Here is a 17,114-nt window from a genome sequence, read left to right on the forward strand (position 1 = left end):
TTGGAGCCACAAGATCAAGCCTAACCTAAAGACTGCTCTACATCTGGTATTTTCCAGTTACATGCAATTTCACTGTTTAAAGCCAGTTTGACTTTGGCTGTCTGACCCTTGCATCCAAGATGATTGATAGAATTATGCCACTTACCTCAAGACATGCAAATAAGATATTTAACTTAAAAGTACAAAGCTTGTAGGTGCTGATGGGAGGGGTTTTTACTGTCTGCCCTACACTCACCATCATCTTGGATGCTAAAGATGTCTGGAGACTCCAATTCTTCCCAATTCCAGGCTGTCTCCAACCCTTTCCCAGACAGGTTCACAACTCCCAAACACATCATTCAGAAGTTTTAATAAACAACTTCATTATAAAACCTTTTTTTGAAAATGTAATTCTGTAAAACATTGAAAATCTACTTTAACAAAGATATGCCCTGTGCATTTTCTAATGGCACTTATACTTTACAATTAAAACCTTGTTTTATATAAAGCCAAAATACTCCAAGAGGTTATTCACTGTGTTTACAAAGTGCTAGAAGATTTCTGTCTTGTATTTTTCTCTTTAAATAATCTGGAGTTACAAAGCCTTGACTGCTGATAGGGAGGGAGAAGCATGAGAAGTGGTGTCTCAGGAGTTCTAGTGCCAAATATGCAGAGGTGGAGAGGTGCACGTGGGAAGCATGAGCTGAGGAAGTCAGCCGGCACACAAAGAAATCGGACTGGAATGTTTCCAAGCCCTCCAGGGAGGCACAAGACTATCATGGTGAATGAGCGCCCTTCCCTCACCACAGGCCCTACTCTCCAGAGGCGAAGGCCACGGCCAGTTTCTTCCCTCACCACAGGCCCTACTCTCCAGAGGCGAAGGCCACAGCCAGTTCCTTCCACAGCAGGTTCAGAGCTCCAGGAGAGGCCAGGGTGGGGTTCCAGAGGAATCTGGACTTTTCTGGCCAACACCTGCCTAAGGCAAAGTTTCTTGTTACATAAATATCCTTGTTAAAAAGTAAAATATTGATCCTGTACAATATAACCTGTTAAAAAATCGTGCTTACAAACAGCTCCTAGGTAAGAGGGGAGGTGGAGAGAGGACGGAGAAAACAGCTACCAAAAAGGCAGGGGGGAATTTAAAGGACTACTAGGGAAAGCTTTAGGGCAGTGGGAGAATTCCAACTTAGGACAATATCTACGAGCAAAAAAGTAATCACACCTGCTTCCCGGATTTCAATTAAGAAAATGCCATTTGTAAAAGGTTGGGGAGGGGGGCAACCTCATTGGTGCTCCTTTCCCTGCCTCCCACCTCAAGATGATGCAGAAATCCTTTGAGCTGACACCTAGGCATGTCATCCCCTTACCCCCAGGGCTGCACTCAGCCCTGACCAGCTACTGTGTAGGGTGGGAGGGAGACAGCCCATTGCTGACAGAGGCTGGAGGTAGCAGGGAAAGGGGACATCACCCCTTTTTTTCCTGGTCCCTCATTGGTCTTTGCCATATGCCATGGCTCCTGTCCTGGGCAGATGTCCCTCAGGTTCTCATGGCCTCAGTAAGCATACTGAAGTGAGTTTGGGTACTGAGTATAGGATAAAGCTATTCTTATCCTTTGAACAACCAGGCCACTAAGGCTTTTTTTTTTCCCCCCCCCCCCCCACCCCCCAGATTTTAGGAAGGGAGGTTTAAGAAATGACTGGCTAGCTATGGTCCAAAAAAAAAAAAAGGTGAAGGCAGATATCATTCCTCTGTACCAGCAAAGTTCACAGTGATAGGAAAATTCCTTGTGGGTGCTGAGGACACTAAGGGAGGAGGAAAGGAAAGACAGGATAGATGGGAGGACACGGGAATGGGGAAGGCAAGGAGAAAAGACAGGAGGTGGGGGCAAGGCCCCAGTTACAAGGGTTTAAACAGTTGCTTTGCCAGTCCTATGACTTTCCCAGCATCACTTAAGGGGAGAAAGAATTCGAGGGAGGGACAGGAAAGGGCAGGCAGAGAGGAAAGGACTCCTCTAACAGCCCAGGACTTTGTATTCTGCAGCCAGAGGCTCAGTGGCCTCTGTAAACTGAGGGTGTAGGGAAGGTGGCAGTTGAGGTGAGAAGGGTTGCTGGGTCTAGTAATGAAAACCAGATACAAGGAGAATGGCAACAGCGAGTCCCAAATGGATTCTCACATACTATCGCCTATAATACAAGTCCCAATAACATGCACAGCATGCAGGAGGTGGTTGCGTACCAAGGTAGACGCTTTTTAAAATAAACCTTAATTAGTCCCTGGGACTCACTGAAACTAATTTTTAGAAGCAAATCATCTAGTCTGATTCTAACCTTGCCAGACATTTTAATATCTGGTTTTGTTTTTTAAAAGGTATCCCAAGCTACCCTGCCTAAATCGAAACACACTTATTCCAAATTGCTTCCAATCAAGGGCTAGGGAGCTAAATTTTAAGGCTTTTACCTCAAACAAGGAGTACTGGCTTGGGCTGAAGCAGAAGCCTCAGTCCTGGACCTGCTCAGTTCCTGATGACAAACCAAGTGAACCTAGACAGAAGTTGGGTGAGGGAGAACTGGTAGGAGGCTGAGGCAGTTCCTTGGTAGTTTGTCCTGAAACCCTAGTGGAGAAGTCAGCAGGAGGCACCTACTGAGAGAAGTGCCCAGAAACTGCTGACTGCATCTGTTAAGAGTTAACAGTAAAGAGGTAGAAGTGTGTTTCTGAATCAGAGTGGAGGCGTCTCAAGGGTCCCACAATGGAGGTCCCTGAGCTGCCTCCCTTCCATGAGTGGGAAGAGTGAAGCCCATGAAGAACTGAGATGAAGCAAGGATGGGGTTCCTGGGCTCTGGGCAAGGGCTGCACTCTCTGCGGTAGGGAGCCCCACAAGTCAGAAGAGAAGAACTGATCATTGTTGCAAGAAACCTTGCTGGATACTGGGGGAAAACTGGAGGCGGGGGCGGGGGCACAAGGAAGTAGAAGTGATTTGATGGAGAGCAGAGAAGCCTACGCACAGTGGCTGAGTCCACTGTAAAGTGGAAGAGACAGAAGGGACATTGCGGATAAGGAAAATTTTGGTTTGGGACACAACAATGTACCCATAGATTAGGACTTAGCTATCTGCCCATTCCTTTCTGCAAACTCTTCTTCCAACAATTCCACAACTTCCTGGAAAAGGGACAGCTGGGAGGAAGACAAATGAAGGGCTCAGACCTCCTCCTTCGCTATCCACACCAACCCAGACTCTGCTTCCAAGACTAGTAACAACAGCTCATGATGTTCAAGGTGGGGCTAAGGGATGGGGAGGTGACGGACATGGGCATGCCTTTCATTTCTTCCCCTCTCCAGTTCAAGAGAAGGATGAGGGGGTCATAATGTACTTGGAGAAAAACAGAATTGCAGACCTGTGAGAAAACTGCTCCAATCTTCTTGCCTGTCTTCTGTGGACACTGCCGAGGCAGGCAGGAACAGATGCAGTCATGGAAGATGGCAGAGACTGGAGCAGTCCAAACTCAGTTTATTTCCCCACGGGGGAAAAATGTGACCTCAAGTGAAGAGAAGTCAGCAAGACCCGACTCCGCCTTGTAAACAGGACTCCAGTTAACACCAGGTACCAAATGGTTCAGGCTGGTGCCAACTGGAACGGACTGATGGGAATGGATTCACGGTGTGTAAACAGTGTTCACTGCAATCATTCTAAGGCTAACAGCTTGGCAAGGGAGGTGAAATGGTGTGTCTGAGGCGACTGTGTAAACGGTACCGTTGCTGGACAACACTGACTGAAAATGGAGGTGCTGGTACAGGATGCATGGGTGGATGGGAAATAAAGGCCTTCTCTCCTGCCCATTGGTTGGAAGCAGGCTATGGAGCCAAGTGACCTTCTACAGCAGGGCCTGACCAACTGACTGCTGTGGGGTCTGCAGATTGGGACCAGAAGGCGGGCTTCTTGGGCAATTTCTCTTGAGGTCATCCAAGGTGAAACCCTCTGTGTCTCCAAGAGGCCTCCCCATTCTCCAAAGAGGAGGAGGTTCTGGCGCTTTGGAGAGAAAGAGGGCTAAGTGTGGCTCCCGATTCAGGTCAAAAAAATAAAAGTAAAAAATACCTGAAGTCCTACGGTATGAGATCTTTTCACAGGGTTGGGGCTCAAGGCTCCTTCTGGAATTGATCCTGGAGCCTGAACCCGCAAACCAAGTGCTCCATACAGACACTGAAATTTTTTTTGAACCCAGCTCTGAAAGCTCAGCTGCCTTCATGGGGGACACGGACGGGGTGGGTACTAAGGCTCCCTAACAGAGCCAAAAACTGAGCTGAGGGCCTCTGTGGGGGCTACTGGAATGCTTGGTGGAAACGAGGCAGGGTGGTGCTACTCAGGCCAGACGTGAAGACAGGAGGCAAGGAGTGCAGAGGCCCAAAGTTCAGTGGTCCCCCAGCTCCTGGGGAATCTTGAGGCTGAGCTTGCAAAGTGGTGAGCAGGGGCTGTGCCTCGGCCTGGGAGTAGCCCATGACCAGGCCTCCTGTGGCCCCAGGTGGGTTACACGGGGGCAGGTTGAGTGGAAGAAAGCCCAGTAGGTGGGAGAAGTCCACATTAGCAGCGCAGAGGGCCTCAGAGAGGTTGGCGGGGCTCTTGGCAAGCAGTGCTTCATCTAGGAGGGCCGCAGCTGCCGCCGGCTGAGGTGAGGCGGGCTGGGGTTCAGCGGATGAGAGAGACAGGCTTCCAGGAAGCTCCGCCAGAAAACTATCCACCTCCACTTTGGGCAATTTGTCGGGCAAGTATGAGGTAGATCCAAGCTGGTATTTTGGAGGGAGCTGAGCTGGGGAAGAGATAGGTGAGGATTCCAGAGGGTAGCTCATACCCATGGGCAGCGTGTTGTGCACCAAGGAGTGTGGCATGCCCGTGCTGGGCATGGTAGGGATGTGGGCACCATACATGCCCATGGGCAACATGCCAGGGAAGGCCTTGGTCCCCATTACGTCCCGAGAGGCCATGCACAGCACAGGGCTCAGCTCCTCCTTCACACTGACTGTGGAGCTGCAGCTGAGTAGGCCTAACATGTCCACGGGCTCTGTCTTGATCTTGAGCAGCTCCTGCGAGTGGCTCTTCTTGACGTGACGCGTCAGGTGGTCCTTACGGCCAAACCGCTGGGCACAGTACTGGCACAGGAAGTCCTTACGGCCTGTGTGCACCACAAGGTGCCGCCGTACATCCTTACGAGTATAGAACCGCCGGTCGCAGTGGTCACAGGGGTGCTTCTTCTCCTTTGCACCGCCTGCTACCCGGCGTGAGTGGGCCTTCAGGTGCTCTAGCAGGGCCTGGGTACTCTCAAAGGTCTGCAGGCACACCTTGCAGCTGAGGTCACCGCTGCTGGCAGCATGCATGGCCAGGTGGCGCCGGTAGCCCAGCTTTGTATTGTAATTCTTACCGCACTCAGAGCAGTGGAGGGCCTCTTTGTTAGGGTCATGGGTCTGCAGATGGTTCCGCAGATGGTCCTTGCGGTGAAACATCTTATCACAGTACATACACTGGTGGGGTTTCTGGGCTGAGTGGGTGGCCATGTGCCTGGGGGTAGAGACAGGGGAGAGGGGAGAAAGCAGAAAAAGGGGAGATCACAAGGGATGACTGGACAACCAAGGTGTCCATTAACAGGAAACTAGATACAAAAACTATGGTAAAGGCTTGCAATGCAATACCAAACCAATTATATTCTACAGATATCCTTGCTTATCTGCAAAATAATGTGTACCGATATTCTTTGCAGCATTGCTTGTAGTAGCAAAAAAAAATCAGAAACAATCTGATCGTCCAATCTATCAATAGGGAACTGGTTACATAAATTATGGTAAGTCCATAAAATGACTCAACTTTTCAAAAATGAGGCTTTATGTGTACTTACAGGGAACATGCTCCTAAGAGACAGGAAGTAGAAAAAAAGCAAGGAGGCAGAATAGTGGATACAGAATAGGACTCTATGTGAAAAGGGGAAAAATATATGTACGTTTGCTTGTATATGCCTAAAATATTTCTGGAAGGATATACAAGAAACTGATACCAGTGGCTGCCTATGCAAAAAAGAACCGAACAGCTTATGGATGGGTGTCATGGAGAATTTTCATCATATAAGTTTTGATACCTTTTGCATTTTGAATTACGTGGATGTACTTCGTTTTTCAAACATTACATTTAAATAATTTTAAATGATACGATAAAGAAAAAATGAAATATATCTAAACTTCCAGTCTGGGCATAGTTAGTGGTGCATGCCTATAATCACAGCACTATGGGAGGGCGAGGCAGGAGCATCGTTTGAGCCCAGGAGTTTGAGACCAGCCTGAACCATAGCAAGACCTTGTCTCTACAAAATCTTAAACATTAGATGGGCATGGCAGCACGCACCTGTAGTCCTAGCTACTCAAGAGGTTAAGGCAGGATTACCTGAGCCCAGGAATTCGAAGTTGCAGTGAGCTATGATCGCACCACTGCACTCCATCCTGGGTGACAGAGCGAGACTTCGTCTCTAAATAAATTAATTAACTTCCTTATCTAGAATAAATTTCCAAGATATGTAGGGCTAAGTCAAAAAAGGAAGTTCAATACAGTGCATGTAATACAATCTTTTTTGAAAATAAAAAAGAAAGGGAATATACACATTTGATGTCTTAGGAAGGATACACAAAAACCAACCCACCAGCTGCCTTTGGGGAGAGGAACAGGGACTTCGAGTGTGAGGACCATTCACTCCTCATGGCATGCCAGTTAGTACCACTTGAACTGCTTGTCATGTAAACCAGTAACACTTCAAGAAATGTTTTAATGGTATGGCACTTCAGTGTCCCTTGGTTTACCTGATCCCATACGGTTGAAAAGTGGCTCAGAATCCCGGAACTGCAATTCACAGCTCCAGAGCATATTCAGAATCAACTCAGCACCCACTGTTTGCCAGGCTCTGTGTAAGTTGTGTCATTAACCTTGATCTCCAGACAAGGAAAGGAGTCTAAAAAATAAGGCAGCCCCCTCACCCGCCAGTTGGTAAGTATCAGAGGCTGGATTTAAACAGGCCTTCGGAAGACCTGTGTTCAGTCAGGTACGCAACAGTCGTCTCTCTCATACAGCACTCTGTGATCCTTTCCACCTGGAGGTTATCAAACACACCCACTGCCCACATCCCACATGTGCATGCTCAAGAATGCTCATGCCTGTGTGGGTTACTGTCAACCTCCTGTGATGGAACTGACGTGGTAATGTAGAGAGGGAGGTGCTTAGTGATCCACTGTTCATTTCCCTCATTTTGCAGGTGAGGAAACTGAGGCCCAAAGAGGTTCAGTAACTCACCTAAGATCACACAGTAAATTACATGTGATGAGTCAGGGCTCCTGCCTCCTGACCCAGGACCTTTCCTGCAGCTGTCCACAGGTAACCAGACCATCATTAAGAAAGTCTAGGGGGCTGTGGCGCGGTGGCTCAGCCTGTTAATCCCCAGCCACTTTGGGAGGCCGAGACGGCGGAATTCACGCGTCAGGAGATCGAAGACCATCCTGGCTTAACATGGGTGAAACCCAGTCTCTTACTAAAAATATCAAAAAAAAAAAAAACTAGCCGGCGACGGTGGCAGGCGCCTGTAGTCCCGTACTTGGGAGGCTGAGTGCAGGAGAATGCCAAAGACCCGGGAGGCGGAGCTATTTGAGTGAGCTGTAGATCCGGGCCACTGCACATCCAAACCCAGGCAAACCAGAGCTGGGACTCCGTTCTCCAAAAAAAAAAAAAAAAACAGAAAGTCTAAGAAGGTTGGGTGCAGTGGCTCATGCCAATAATCTCAATACTTTGGGAGGCTACGGTGGGGGGACTGCTTGAGGCCAGGAGTTTGAGACCACTCTGCGCAACACAGGGAAGAGACTCTGTCTCTAGAAAATGTACAAAAATTAGCGGGTGTGGTGGTGGTACATGCCTGTGGTCCTAGCTACTCAGGAGGCTGAGGCAGGAGGATCACTTGAGCCCAGGAGTTTGAGGCTGCAGTTATTTATGATCACGCCACTATACTCCAGCTTGGGCAAAAGTGAGACCCTATCTCAAAAAAAAAAGAAAAAAAAGAAAGCCTAAGAATATGGCCTTGACTGGAGTTCCCTTAAGATACAGGAGCACACAGAGAATCTAAGCACTCCTGAGGACCACAGAATAACTGTCAAGAGAGCAATCCTGGCTACCACACTACCCTGTTGCCTATTTTAGTCCCTTCCTATTAACTGTTTTTCAGATGAGGAACTGAGGCTTTGTGGTCATCTTGTTCATGTATTTACTTGTTTACTGTCTGTACCCACTATTAAGACCATAAACCCAAGGAGGGCCAGCACCCCCATCTGACTGGCTCACTCCTCCGCCGCTTGCACCGAGCACTGTGCCTGGTACAGAGCAAGAGCTCAATAACGTTGGGTAGATGAATGGATGGTTGGATGACTGTGCATCAGGCCGATCTACCTCATTTCTAAAGGGCAAGTTCAAGGTTCCTCTAACGTGAAAAGGATAAAATCAAAACTGCCCTTTTTTTTTTTTTTGAGACAGTCTCGCTCTGTCACCCAGGCTGGAGTACAGTGGCACAATCTCAGTTCACTGCAACCTCCTTCTCCTGGGTTCAAGTGATTCTCCTGCCACAGCCTCCCAAGTAGCTGGGACTACAGGCATGCACCACCACACCTAGCTAATTTTTTAAAATTTTTAGTAGAGACGGGGTTTTGCCATGTTGGCCAGGCTTGCCTCAAACTCCTGGCCTCAAGTGATCCGCCCACCTCAGCCTCCCAAAGTGCTGGGATTACAAGTGCAAGCCACCATGCCTGGCCCAAAATTGCTTTTGACCATGCCTGCCTGTCTTCACCAAAGCAACCAAAGCTGCTCCTCTCTATCTGCCTTATGTCAGGACTTTTACATTTAATTTCACTTTAAGTAGGGGTTCTTGGGCTTATAAGTTTCAGAAAAGCAGCTGCCCCAGTGGGCAACAGGGAGACAGACATAGTTAAATGAGTAAGTAGCAGGCTGATTCAGTAGAAGAGGCACTGCAGGACCTCTGAAGCTGTGTGACCTTGGGTAAGTTACGTCCCTCCTCTGAGCCTCTACTTTAAAATTTACAGATTGGGCCAAAAGGTCTAATTCTCCTTCTAAAGTTCGAATACTGATTCCTGATTCCTAACTTCTAGCTAAAATTCTGACCACCACCTGACAAAGGTGAGGAAAGCAATATTTTTAAAAAATGTTCAGGGCTAAGTGTGGTGGCTCATGCCTGTAATCTCACTGCTTTGGGAAGCCAAGGCAGGAGGATCACTTGAGCCCAGGAGTTTGAGACCAGCCTGGGCAACACAGCCAGACCCCATCTCTACAAAAAATTAAAACATAATCAAGTGCAGTGGTTCAAGCCTGTAATCCTAGTTACCTGGGAGAATGAGGTGAGGGGATCACTTGAGCCCAGGAATTGGAGGCTGCAGTGAGCTGACTGCACCACAGTACTCTAGCCTGGATGACAGAGCAAGACTCTCATCTCTTTAAAAAAAAAAGTTCAAGGCTGCCTGACATTGGCACCCAGATCGTTACTAAGAAGGTGTAAGAAGGCCGGGTGCAGTGGCTCATGCCGGTAATCCCAATAGTTTGGGAGGCAACCCATCAGATTCTAGTGTCTGAATCAAGCAATCTGAATCAATTTTTAGAGAGTGACTTCAACTGTTTGGCATTCAGGGTATACTTGTAGGACAAATAAACCTCCACTCTTTTGCCACAGATTAAAAACCCACTCTAGGCAGAGTCTCTCTGCTTTTTCCCTCTGGGAACCTCAGGGCAGGAAGAGATATGAGAGTGTCACCTACCTATACAGCTTGTATTTGGAAGCAAAAGCCTTGCCACAGTGCAGCTGAGGGCAGCTATATGGTCTCTGCTCTGGTTGCGGAAGGGTGTGAGGCCTCAGCTTCTCCCCATTTGAGAAAGGTGTCCCCGAAATTTCACATTGGCACTTCACTTGACTCTCTGCCTCCCGGCCCCGAGGCCTGGGAACTAGTTTCCAGCCCACTTCCTCCTCCTGCTTTGCATCTTGAATCCAGGGGGGGACGCTGGTGAAAAATGTGGTCATGGCAAGGCTAATGGCAAAGGGCCATGTTATTGAGAAAGCCTCTCCATCCGCTCCACACAGGCTCTCAGCTCTGTCACAGCCTCCAACGCAGCTTTCAGAAAACAATCTCTTCACCTGAAACATCAGAACACCTGGTGTTAGGGAGCCCAATATCATGAGAACATGGGCTCTGGAGGCAGACAGATCCCGTTCCAATCCCAGCCTTTCCACTTAGAAGCTGTGCGACTTTCAGCCAATTACTTACTTCCCTGAGTTGTTTCCTTATTTATAAAATGGGCATAATAATCTCTTAAATTGTAAAAATGTTTTGAGGATTACATGAGATCATGAATATAGAGCATTCAGCAGAAGGCTGGGCATCCATTAAGTCCTTAGTGGTAGCTACTATTACTAGTACCATTTAGGCTAATAAGAAACAAGATAAACTGAAGAACCAAAAGCCCCAAAACTTCAAACTTTTTCTTCTGGACCTCATTTTTATATCCTTTCCATTGAACCTAGAAATAGCGGTTCCTCCTTCTCATTACCCTGGCACCTCCTCGTCCACTACTTTCCACAATTCTCCTCCTCCTGGAGGTGCTAAGGAGCAATAAAATGCCCAAAAGGCAAGAGAGGAGGAAGGGGAAGTCTCTACTTCGGAAATTTGCATCCTGGATAGTCAGCCCTGGTACCAGATGTGTTTCTTAGCAGTGCATCAACATCAGGAGGGTCTGTCTGGGAAGGCAACAGCAGATTCCTAGCATTTTCCCTAAACCAGGACTGGTCCCATCCTGACCACCACCACTTCTTTGGGTCTCTGTCTCAGGGCCCAGACCATCCCTCTTTCGCAAAGCCTGTCCAACACCCCAGGTGCTGAGGGGCCCCTCCTATAGGCCCTCAGAGTACATATGCACATCTCCATTAGAAGAAGGTAGCAAGCTCACATTGGAATTTACTTCTCTCCACCAGCCTGATTATTTGAGGGCTTGCATCATCTCTCTTTCATCTCTATATACCTAATATCTAAAAAAGGAACCTCAACTTTATTTCAGATAAGTTAACTAGTCACTGAATGCAGGCTGATTCTCAGGGACCAACCTATGCCCAGGTAGTTCTGGTTTAAACTGGGTTCGCAGCCATTCCCAAATGGGCAGCCAAAATCTTAAAGTCTGATTCTTTCTCTTGTTGAATAGAAGGGGAGATGTGCAAGGATGACACAACTCCTTTCCGGATACCAATCCAGAGGAAGAGGATGGGAGTTACCACACTGACTCTCAAAAGGGGACGAGACCCACATTCATACTCCTGAGCTTACCAAAGATTACCAACCACAATGCAACCTGCTACAACAGGGGGATTCCCTTTGAAGAGATCGTGTCAAAATTTGATCATGAGGCTTTTCCATGTGAAGAGAGAAAAAGGGGTGTCTGGGGATTATCCACGAGAATCTGGGGAGGGCTCTAACTGCACAAACTAGCTGTGGGCCACAGAATGCTTGCTCAGCTCATTAGCACCTGCTGCTTACAGTGACCATTCATCCAACAGACTGGCTGTGAACAAGATGATGGGATCAGCGGGTTCATGCCCCAGAGAGCTTTGCTCATCATTAACATGAGCTACGTCCTGTTCAGGAACCATTCCTCTTGTGGAAGAAACACTGCGATGTAATATGATAAGCATGTCCCCATCATGAGTGTAGATTTGTCTAGAAAGATCTGCACTAAGGTGGCTGCATTTTGCATGAATCACATGCTGAGGGGTAGGTAGCACTAAAAACCAGTCCCACTTCAGCCTTCGAGTCATTATGGCATATGTGTCTGCTTCACTATAAACCTCAAAGGCCTGTGACGTCTGGCTTTCATTGTTTAAGTCCCCTCCTCCTTTGCAAGGGTGGAATTACCTGTAATACCAGCGATTACTATGCACCTTGGAATTGAGCAGAGAGTGTGCTCGAGTGTGCATGTTTAGATTGGAGAGAATTACCCCTACCTTCAAAGTCAAATTCTACTCCCCCTTCATTTTGAAATCATGCACCTCAGCCTCTGGAAAGTTGGGAATGGCAGCCAGAAGGAAACAAGTCACATCAGTTTGGCTGATGTGAGAGAGGAGTCTAGCCCTGGAAACTCCACACAAACTCAGAAAGAGAACATTACGTCTCCACCTCCCACACGTCCACCTCATCTGTTCTGAACAAGCACAAACAAGACACAATAGTTTAGTAGGCTGCTACTGAAACAGTGAGTAATGGGCTTCTAGGAAAGAGGCTGGTGGTGGCTAAGGAGCTTGTACTGATAGAACCAAAGGAGGAAAGCAGCAGCCATGTGCTCACCTTGATCTGCTTTTAATGGAGCTATGTTTTCACAAAGAGCCAACACCCTGATCCTACTCTCCTACACTTTTCAAAAGGCACAGGAAGTCCCTACCTAGTCACCAGCAGCCTCTTGGATAACCAAAGCTGCTAGTGTTACCTATGAACTCTTTTGGGGATCTAGTCTGTCTCTCTCTCTCTGCCCTTTGTCTGCAAACTCCTCTGATCCAGAAAGATTCCTGGGTTTGTCTCACATAATCAGAAGGTCTGTTCCTTCAGACTTGTCCTTCCTCAGCAAAACTGTGAAAGAATTCTACTTCTCTTTCAAAGCTGCTCTTCTGGTCTCACATTTTAATCTTAATGACTATAGACTACAGAGAAGCTGACAGAACCTGTTTCCATAAAACAAACACAATCCTTCCCAGTTACTGGCATAACTCAGTATATTTTCAGCCTAAGATTCTTTCTAGTGCTTGATCTGAAAGGGGAAAGAACCTTGGACTTGCTATCAGAAGAGCTGCCACTTACTAACTGGGAAACCATAGGCAGTTTACTTTATTTCTCTGAACCTCAGTTTCCTCAATTTCTAAAATAAGGATTTATTTTCCTTACCTGTAAGATTCGTATAGAGGATTAAGTGAAATAATACTCTGGAAAGTGGCTGATACAAAATGTGTGCTGAATACACGCAGTGCCTTCTCTGAGGTCTCAGCTGTGTCTGCCTCTTTCTCCGCATGAGGCCTGAGTAGTACTTCTTTTTTTCCTCTTTAATGTTACTTCTCAGGCCTCAGAGTGAGTTTCCTTCCTTTCCCAACATCTCCCCCAGAATGCAGTCTTCCCCTTTTCCCTCACAACTAACCCTCGGCACATCCCCTTTAAAGAGCCCTTTACTTTACCTCCCTCTAGGCACCATCTCCTGGGCCAGAGTTCTCTCTTGAGCAGACAACCACTTTCCTATACCCTCTCCTATTATTAGGGCTCCATATCCCAAACAGGAATGTGTGCTAAAAACTCTGTATGGTCCTCTTTGGAAGCTGAAACTGAGACATATTTCTCTCCAGTCTGTCTATCCCCTGTTATGTGCCATGATGCCTGCTGCCCTCTGATGAAACTATAGTTTTTATGGTGTTACATCATTTCTATAGAAACTGCGTTCTTTCTCCATTATTAGCCTGTTTCCTCATCTGTAAAGCTAAAAATACAGGCTTGCTGTAAGGATTATTTTAGTGAGGTATGCAAAGGGTTCAGCACAGGGCTTGGCCTGCTAGAAGTACCCAACAAAAGAGAGCTATTATCTTTGTATTGAGTTGCATGTTTCCACCTTCTGCTACCACACTCAAATTCTCCTAACACTCCCCTAAAAAACTGTTAAGAGATAACATCCCTGCACAAGGAAAGGGTTAATCTTTGAGTGTTCTTAACTAAAGAGACCCACAGAGGATTAACAGCTCCACTTCAGTGACTACCCTAAAATAGCTTTTATCCTCCTGCCCAAGAGTTACTTGGGGATCTGAAGAACTCAATTCAACACCTGCCGGAGGAAATAGACCCGGAACGTTCCTTGGGGTAGAATCTTCCCTAAAGCAGAACCCAAAATAGCAACTGGGAAATTATAAATAGACTTAGAGGAAAGAAAACAAAAAAACAGATCCTGATCTCAGAACCAGAAACAAATCCTAAAGACACACTGGTTGGCTGGAAAACAGTGAGAAGAGGGAAAATGGGAATGCTGTCGCCCCCTTTCCCCCGCCCACTCCAGAGTGGTGGGAGAATTAAATTACAGGGAGGCTGGAGAGTCTCAATGACTTGCATCATTCCAAGAAACATCAAACAGGATTAACAGGGGTTGGATTTACTCTCAGGCTGCTAATTCTTCTGTCAGTGTAGATGGGCCCTCTTTAGAGTCCCTTTGATTCACTATTTCCTCAGATTCCTGCTGCCTCCCACTCCTGGGGAGGCCTTGAACAAATGGCTGCAACTCATCACAACCCCATTTTCATGGGGAGAAAACCTGATTCGACACCCCCGCCCCCAATCTGGTGGCCTCACTTTAGGAGAGAAGGGTTAGAAACCCAAGGCCAGACTCACAGTCCCATGGCTGACAGGTGGAAAAACACACAAGCCAGGAGACAGGCTATGCTTGCAGGTGAAAGCACCGATTCCCCCACACAGCTGTCCCCATATCCTCCATCTAACAGGGCCCTTTCTCCCCACCAAGATGGGCCACAGCCTGGTCCCAGGCCAGCTTTTAGACTACCCCACTGTGGTGTGGGAAAGGTTCAATTTCCCCGAGCCTGGGAGAGATGGAGAGCAGATGAGGGCTGGAGAAGCAAGGGGAATTCAGGGAGAAGTCTGGAGGGAGTCTCCGGGATGGGAAGGAAGAGCGAGGATGGGAAGGAATCGTGAGCAAGTTTCCTGGGTCTCTAAGGGATCCCCACAAGAATGAGATGGGGGATTCTAAGGGTTGGAGGGCTGGGGGGTTGGGGATAGTCAGAAGTGAATCCTCCGAATTTCAAGAGGGTCTCAAAATGGGTAACGGGATGGAAGATGTCGAAAGCTTGGGAGTATGGCCACTGAGGAGGGAACTACAGGTGGGGCTTATCCAACTGCTCCAGACCCAGATATTTGAGGGAAGCCTCAAAGGGGGTTATGTAAGTCTGAAAAATGAAACAGGGTACAGAGCGGGCTATCTGGAGAAGCAAAGGGGGTTATGTGGGTCTGGGTAGGCGTGTCGGAGGGAAGGAGCAGGTGCAGCTTATCTGCGTCCCCCAGACCCGGGTCCCTGGTAAGGTCAGCAGCGCGTTATCTGGGTCTCCAGGGAGCCTGGGGGTCGGGAGTGGGGGTCCCTCAGGACTGCGTCTCCAGGTCTCGGAAGGGAGGAGACCAGTGGCTTCCTCGGGTCCCCCAGACACAGGTATGGGGTCCAGGGAGAGTTCTCGTCACCCCAGGGCCTATCTGAGGCCGGGTTAGCGCAGACCGGGCCCCGGATCGGGGGTGTGGGCGACCGCGCTGAGGGGCCCGAGATGAGGGGCGCCACCGCTCCGGGTACAGGGCGCGCGGACCCAGCGAGATGGCCTCCCGCCCCGCTCCCCGCCGTCCCCTGGGGCCTTCGCCGGCACTCACCCGCGCTCGGGCCGCGCTGCGGAGCCGGCCGCGCTCGGGGCTCCCGGCCAGGCCGAAGCTCAGGCCCCGGTAAGTGGCGGCGGTCGGGCCATTGTGCGGTGCATTGTGGGAGCCGCGCGAGCGGGCGCTCGGGTCGTGGAGGGGGCGGTGCCGCGGGATCTCTATGGTCCCTCCCGCCCGCGGGCTAGAGCGGCCGGGGCGGCGCGCGGGCGGCGCGCAGGGACCGTCGGGAGCGGGGCGGGCGCTTGCGTCCCTCCTTCTTTCCCCGACTGTACGCCGTGGCTGTCTCGGGTTCCCGGGCCGACATGGGCGCCGCCGCGTGGGCACGGCCGCTGCGCGTGCCTTTCCTGCTGCTGCTTCTGCCGCTCCCGGAGATGCCCGCGGGCTCCTGGGACCCGGCCGGTTACCTGCTCTACTGCCCCTGCATGGGTAAGGCCTCCCGAGCCCTCTGCTCAAATGGAGAAACCGAGGCCGGGAGAGGAGAAGCAACTCCTCTGATGCACCCAGAGACACCTTCACAGGTCCAGGAGAGAACCTCAGAGCGGGAAAGGGCATGCTCTTCTCTCTGCCCTAGTTGCAAGGGCACAGGGGGGCCAACGTGTCCAACCTTCCATTTGACAGATGAGAAAACTGAGGCTGGGAGAGGTTATGTGACTTGCTAGAGGTCTAAGCCAGCCCAGGGTCCAGTAAATGGAGTTACTGGGGCAGGACTTGATGTCACTGACCCACGCTGGCTCCTGGTGATTTTTCATTCATTCAGCAAATATTTATGGGGCACCTATTCTGTTCCAGGCCCTGTTCTCTGTGCTGAGAATACCGCAGTGAATAAAATAAACTCCGCGTCCTTGTAGAGCCTTCATTTTAGTTGGGGAAGACAAACAACAGAGAATAAGTAGACCAGGGCGGTGGCTCACTTCTGTAATCCCAGTACTTTAAGAGACCGAGGCAGGATCACTTGAAGCCAGGAGCTCGAGATCAGCCTAGGCAACATAGTGAAAATCCAATCTCAAAAAAAAAAAAAAAAAAAAAAAAAAAAAGAGCGTGGTATCATGTGCCTGTAGTCCCAGCTACTTGGGAAGCTGAGGTGGGAGTATCTCTTGAACTGAGGAATTCGAGGCTGCAGTGAGCTCTGATCTTGCCAGTACACTGCCAGCGTGGGTGACAGAGTGAGACCCTGTCTCGAAACAAGCAAACAAACCCAGTAAGGGATAAACGTAAAACAATAAGTACATAGTTTCATGGAGGATGATGAATACTTAGGGGAAATAAAGAGAGCAGGGTAGGGAGAATCTAAAGGCCATGCCAGGTGCACAGTTGAAATGGGTGTGGTGGATCATCATTGTGGAAGTGGATGATCTTAAGGCCCTCAGTGGCTTCCAGACTCCTGACCATGGCTTTCAGGGCCCTGCCTGAGGTAGCCTCCACTGGCCATCTCCACAACTCCCTTCTCTGCTGATCCTCCAGCTGCAGCCACACTTACCTCCTTTGCGTTCCTCACACATGCTCAGGTCTTCCAGTCTGCACTGCTGCAGGTGGCAGTCCCTATGTCTGGAACCCCCTCCTCCATTTCTGCCTGACCACTGTTTCCCATCCTTTAGATCTCAACCTAAATGTCACCAGAAAGGATTTCACTGACC

At 49.0% G+C, this 17,114-nt stretch overlaps 2 protein-coding genes across 3 annotated transcripts in view; one reads left to right on the forward strand and one right to left on the reverse strand.

Moving 5' to 3' along the window:
• Positions 1 to 328: 328 nt before the first annotated feature.
• PLAGL2 (PLAG1 like zinc finger 2) lies at positions 329 to 12,985 on the reverse strand. The gene is made up of 3 exons (XM_017865066.1): positions 12,967 to 12,985; positions 9,808 to 10,181; positions 329 to 5,524 (listed from the first exon to the last, which is right to left on the reverse strand). The coding sequence occupies exons 2-3, from the start codon at positions 10,065 to 10,067 to the stop codon at positions 4,294 to 4,296; spliced, it is 1,491 nt and encodes a 496-aa protein (XP_017720555.1). The 5' UTR covers positions 10,068 to 10,181; positions 12,967 to 12,985; the 3' UTR covers positions 329 to 4,293.
• A 2,683-nt stretch (positions 12,986 to 15,668) lies between these two features.
• Positions 15,669 to 17,114, forward strand: part of POFUT1 (protein O-fucosyltransferase 1) — a 33,544-nt gene continuing 32,098 nt past the window's right edge. For both annotated transcript variants that reach the window (XM_017865067.1, XM_017865068.1), the window contains exon 1: positions 15,669 to 15,906. In XM_017865067.1, coding sequence (XP_017720556.1) covers positions 15,783 to 15,906 — 124 coding nt within the window. In that variant the 5' untranslated portion in view covers positions 15,669 to 15,782. The remainder of the gene's footprint in view (positions 15,907 to 17,114) is intronic.

This window comes from Rhinopithecus bieti, unplaced genomic scaffold (genome assembly GCF_001698545.2).
Source record: "Rhinopithecus bieti isolate Rb0 unplaced genomic scaffold, ASM169854v2 scaffold_78508, whole genome shotgun sequence".
Lineage (NCBI taxonomy): Eukaryota > Metazoa > Chordata > Mammalia > Primates > Cercopithecidae > Rhinopithecus > Rhinopithecus bieti.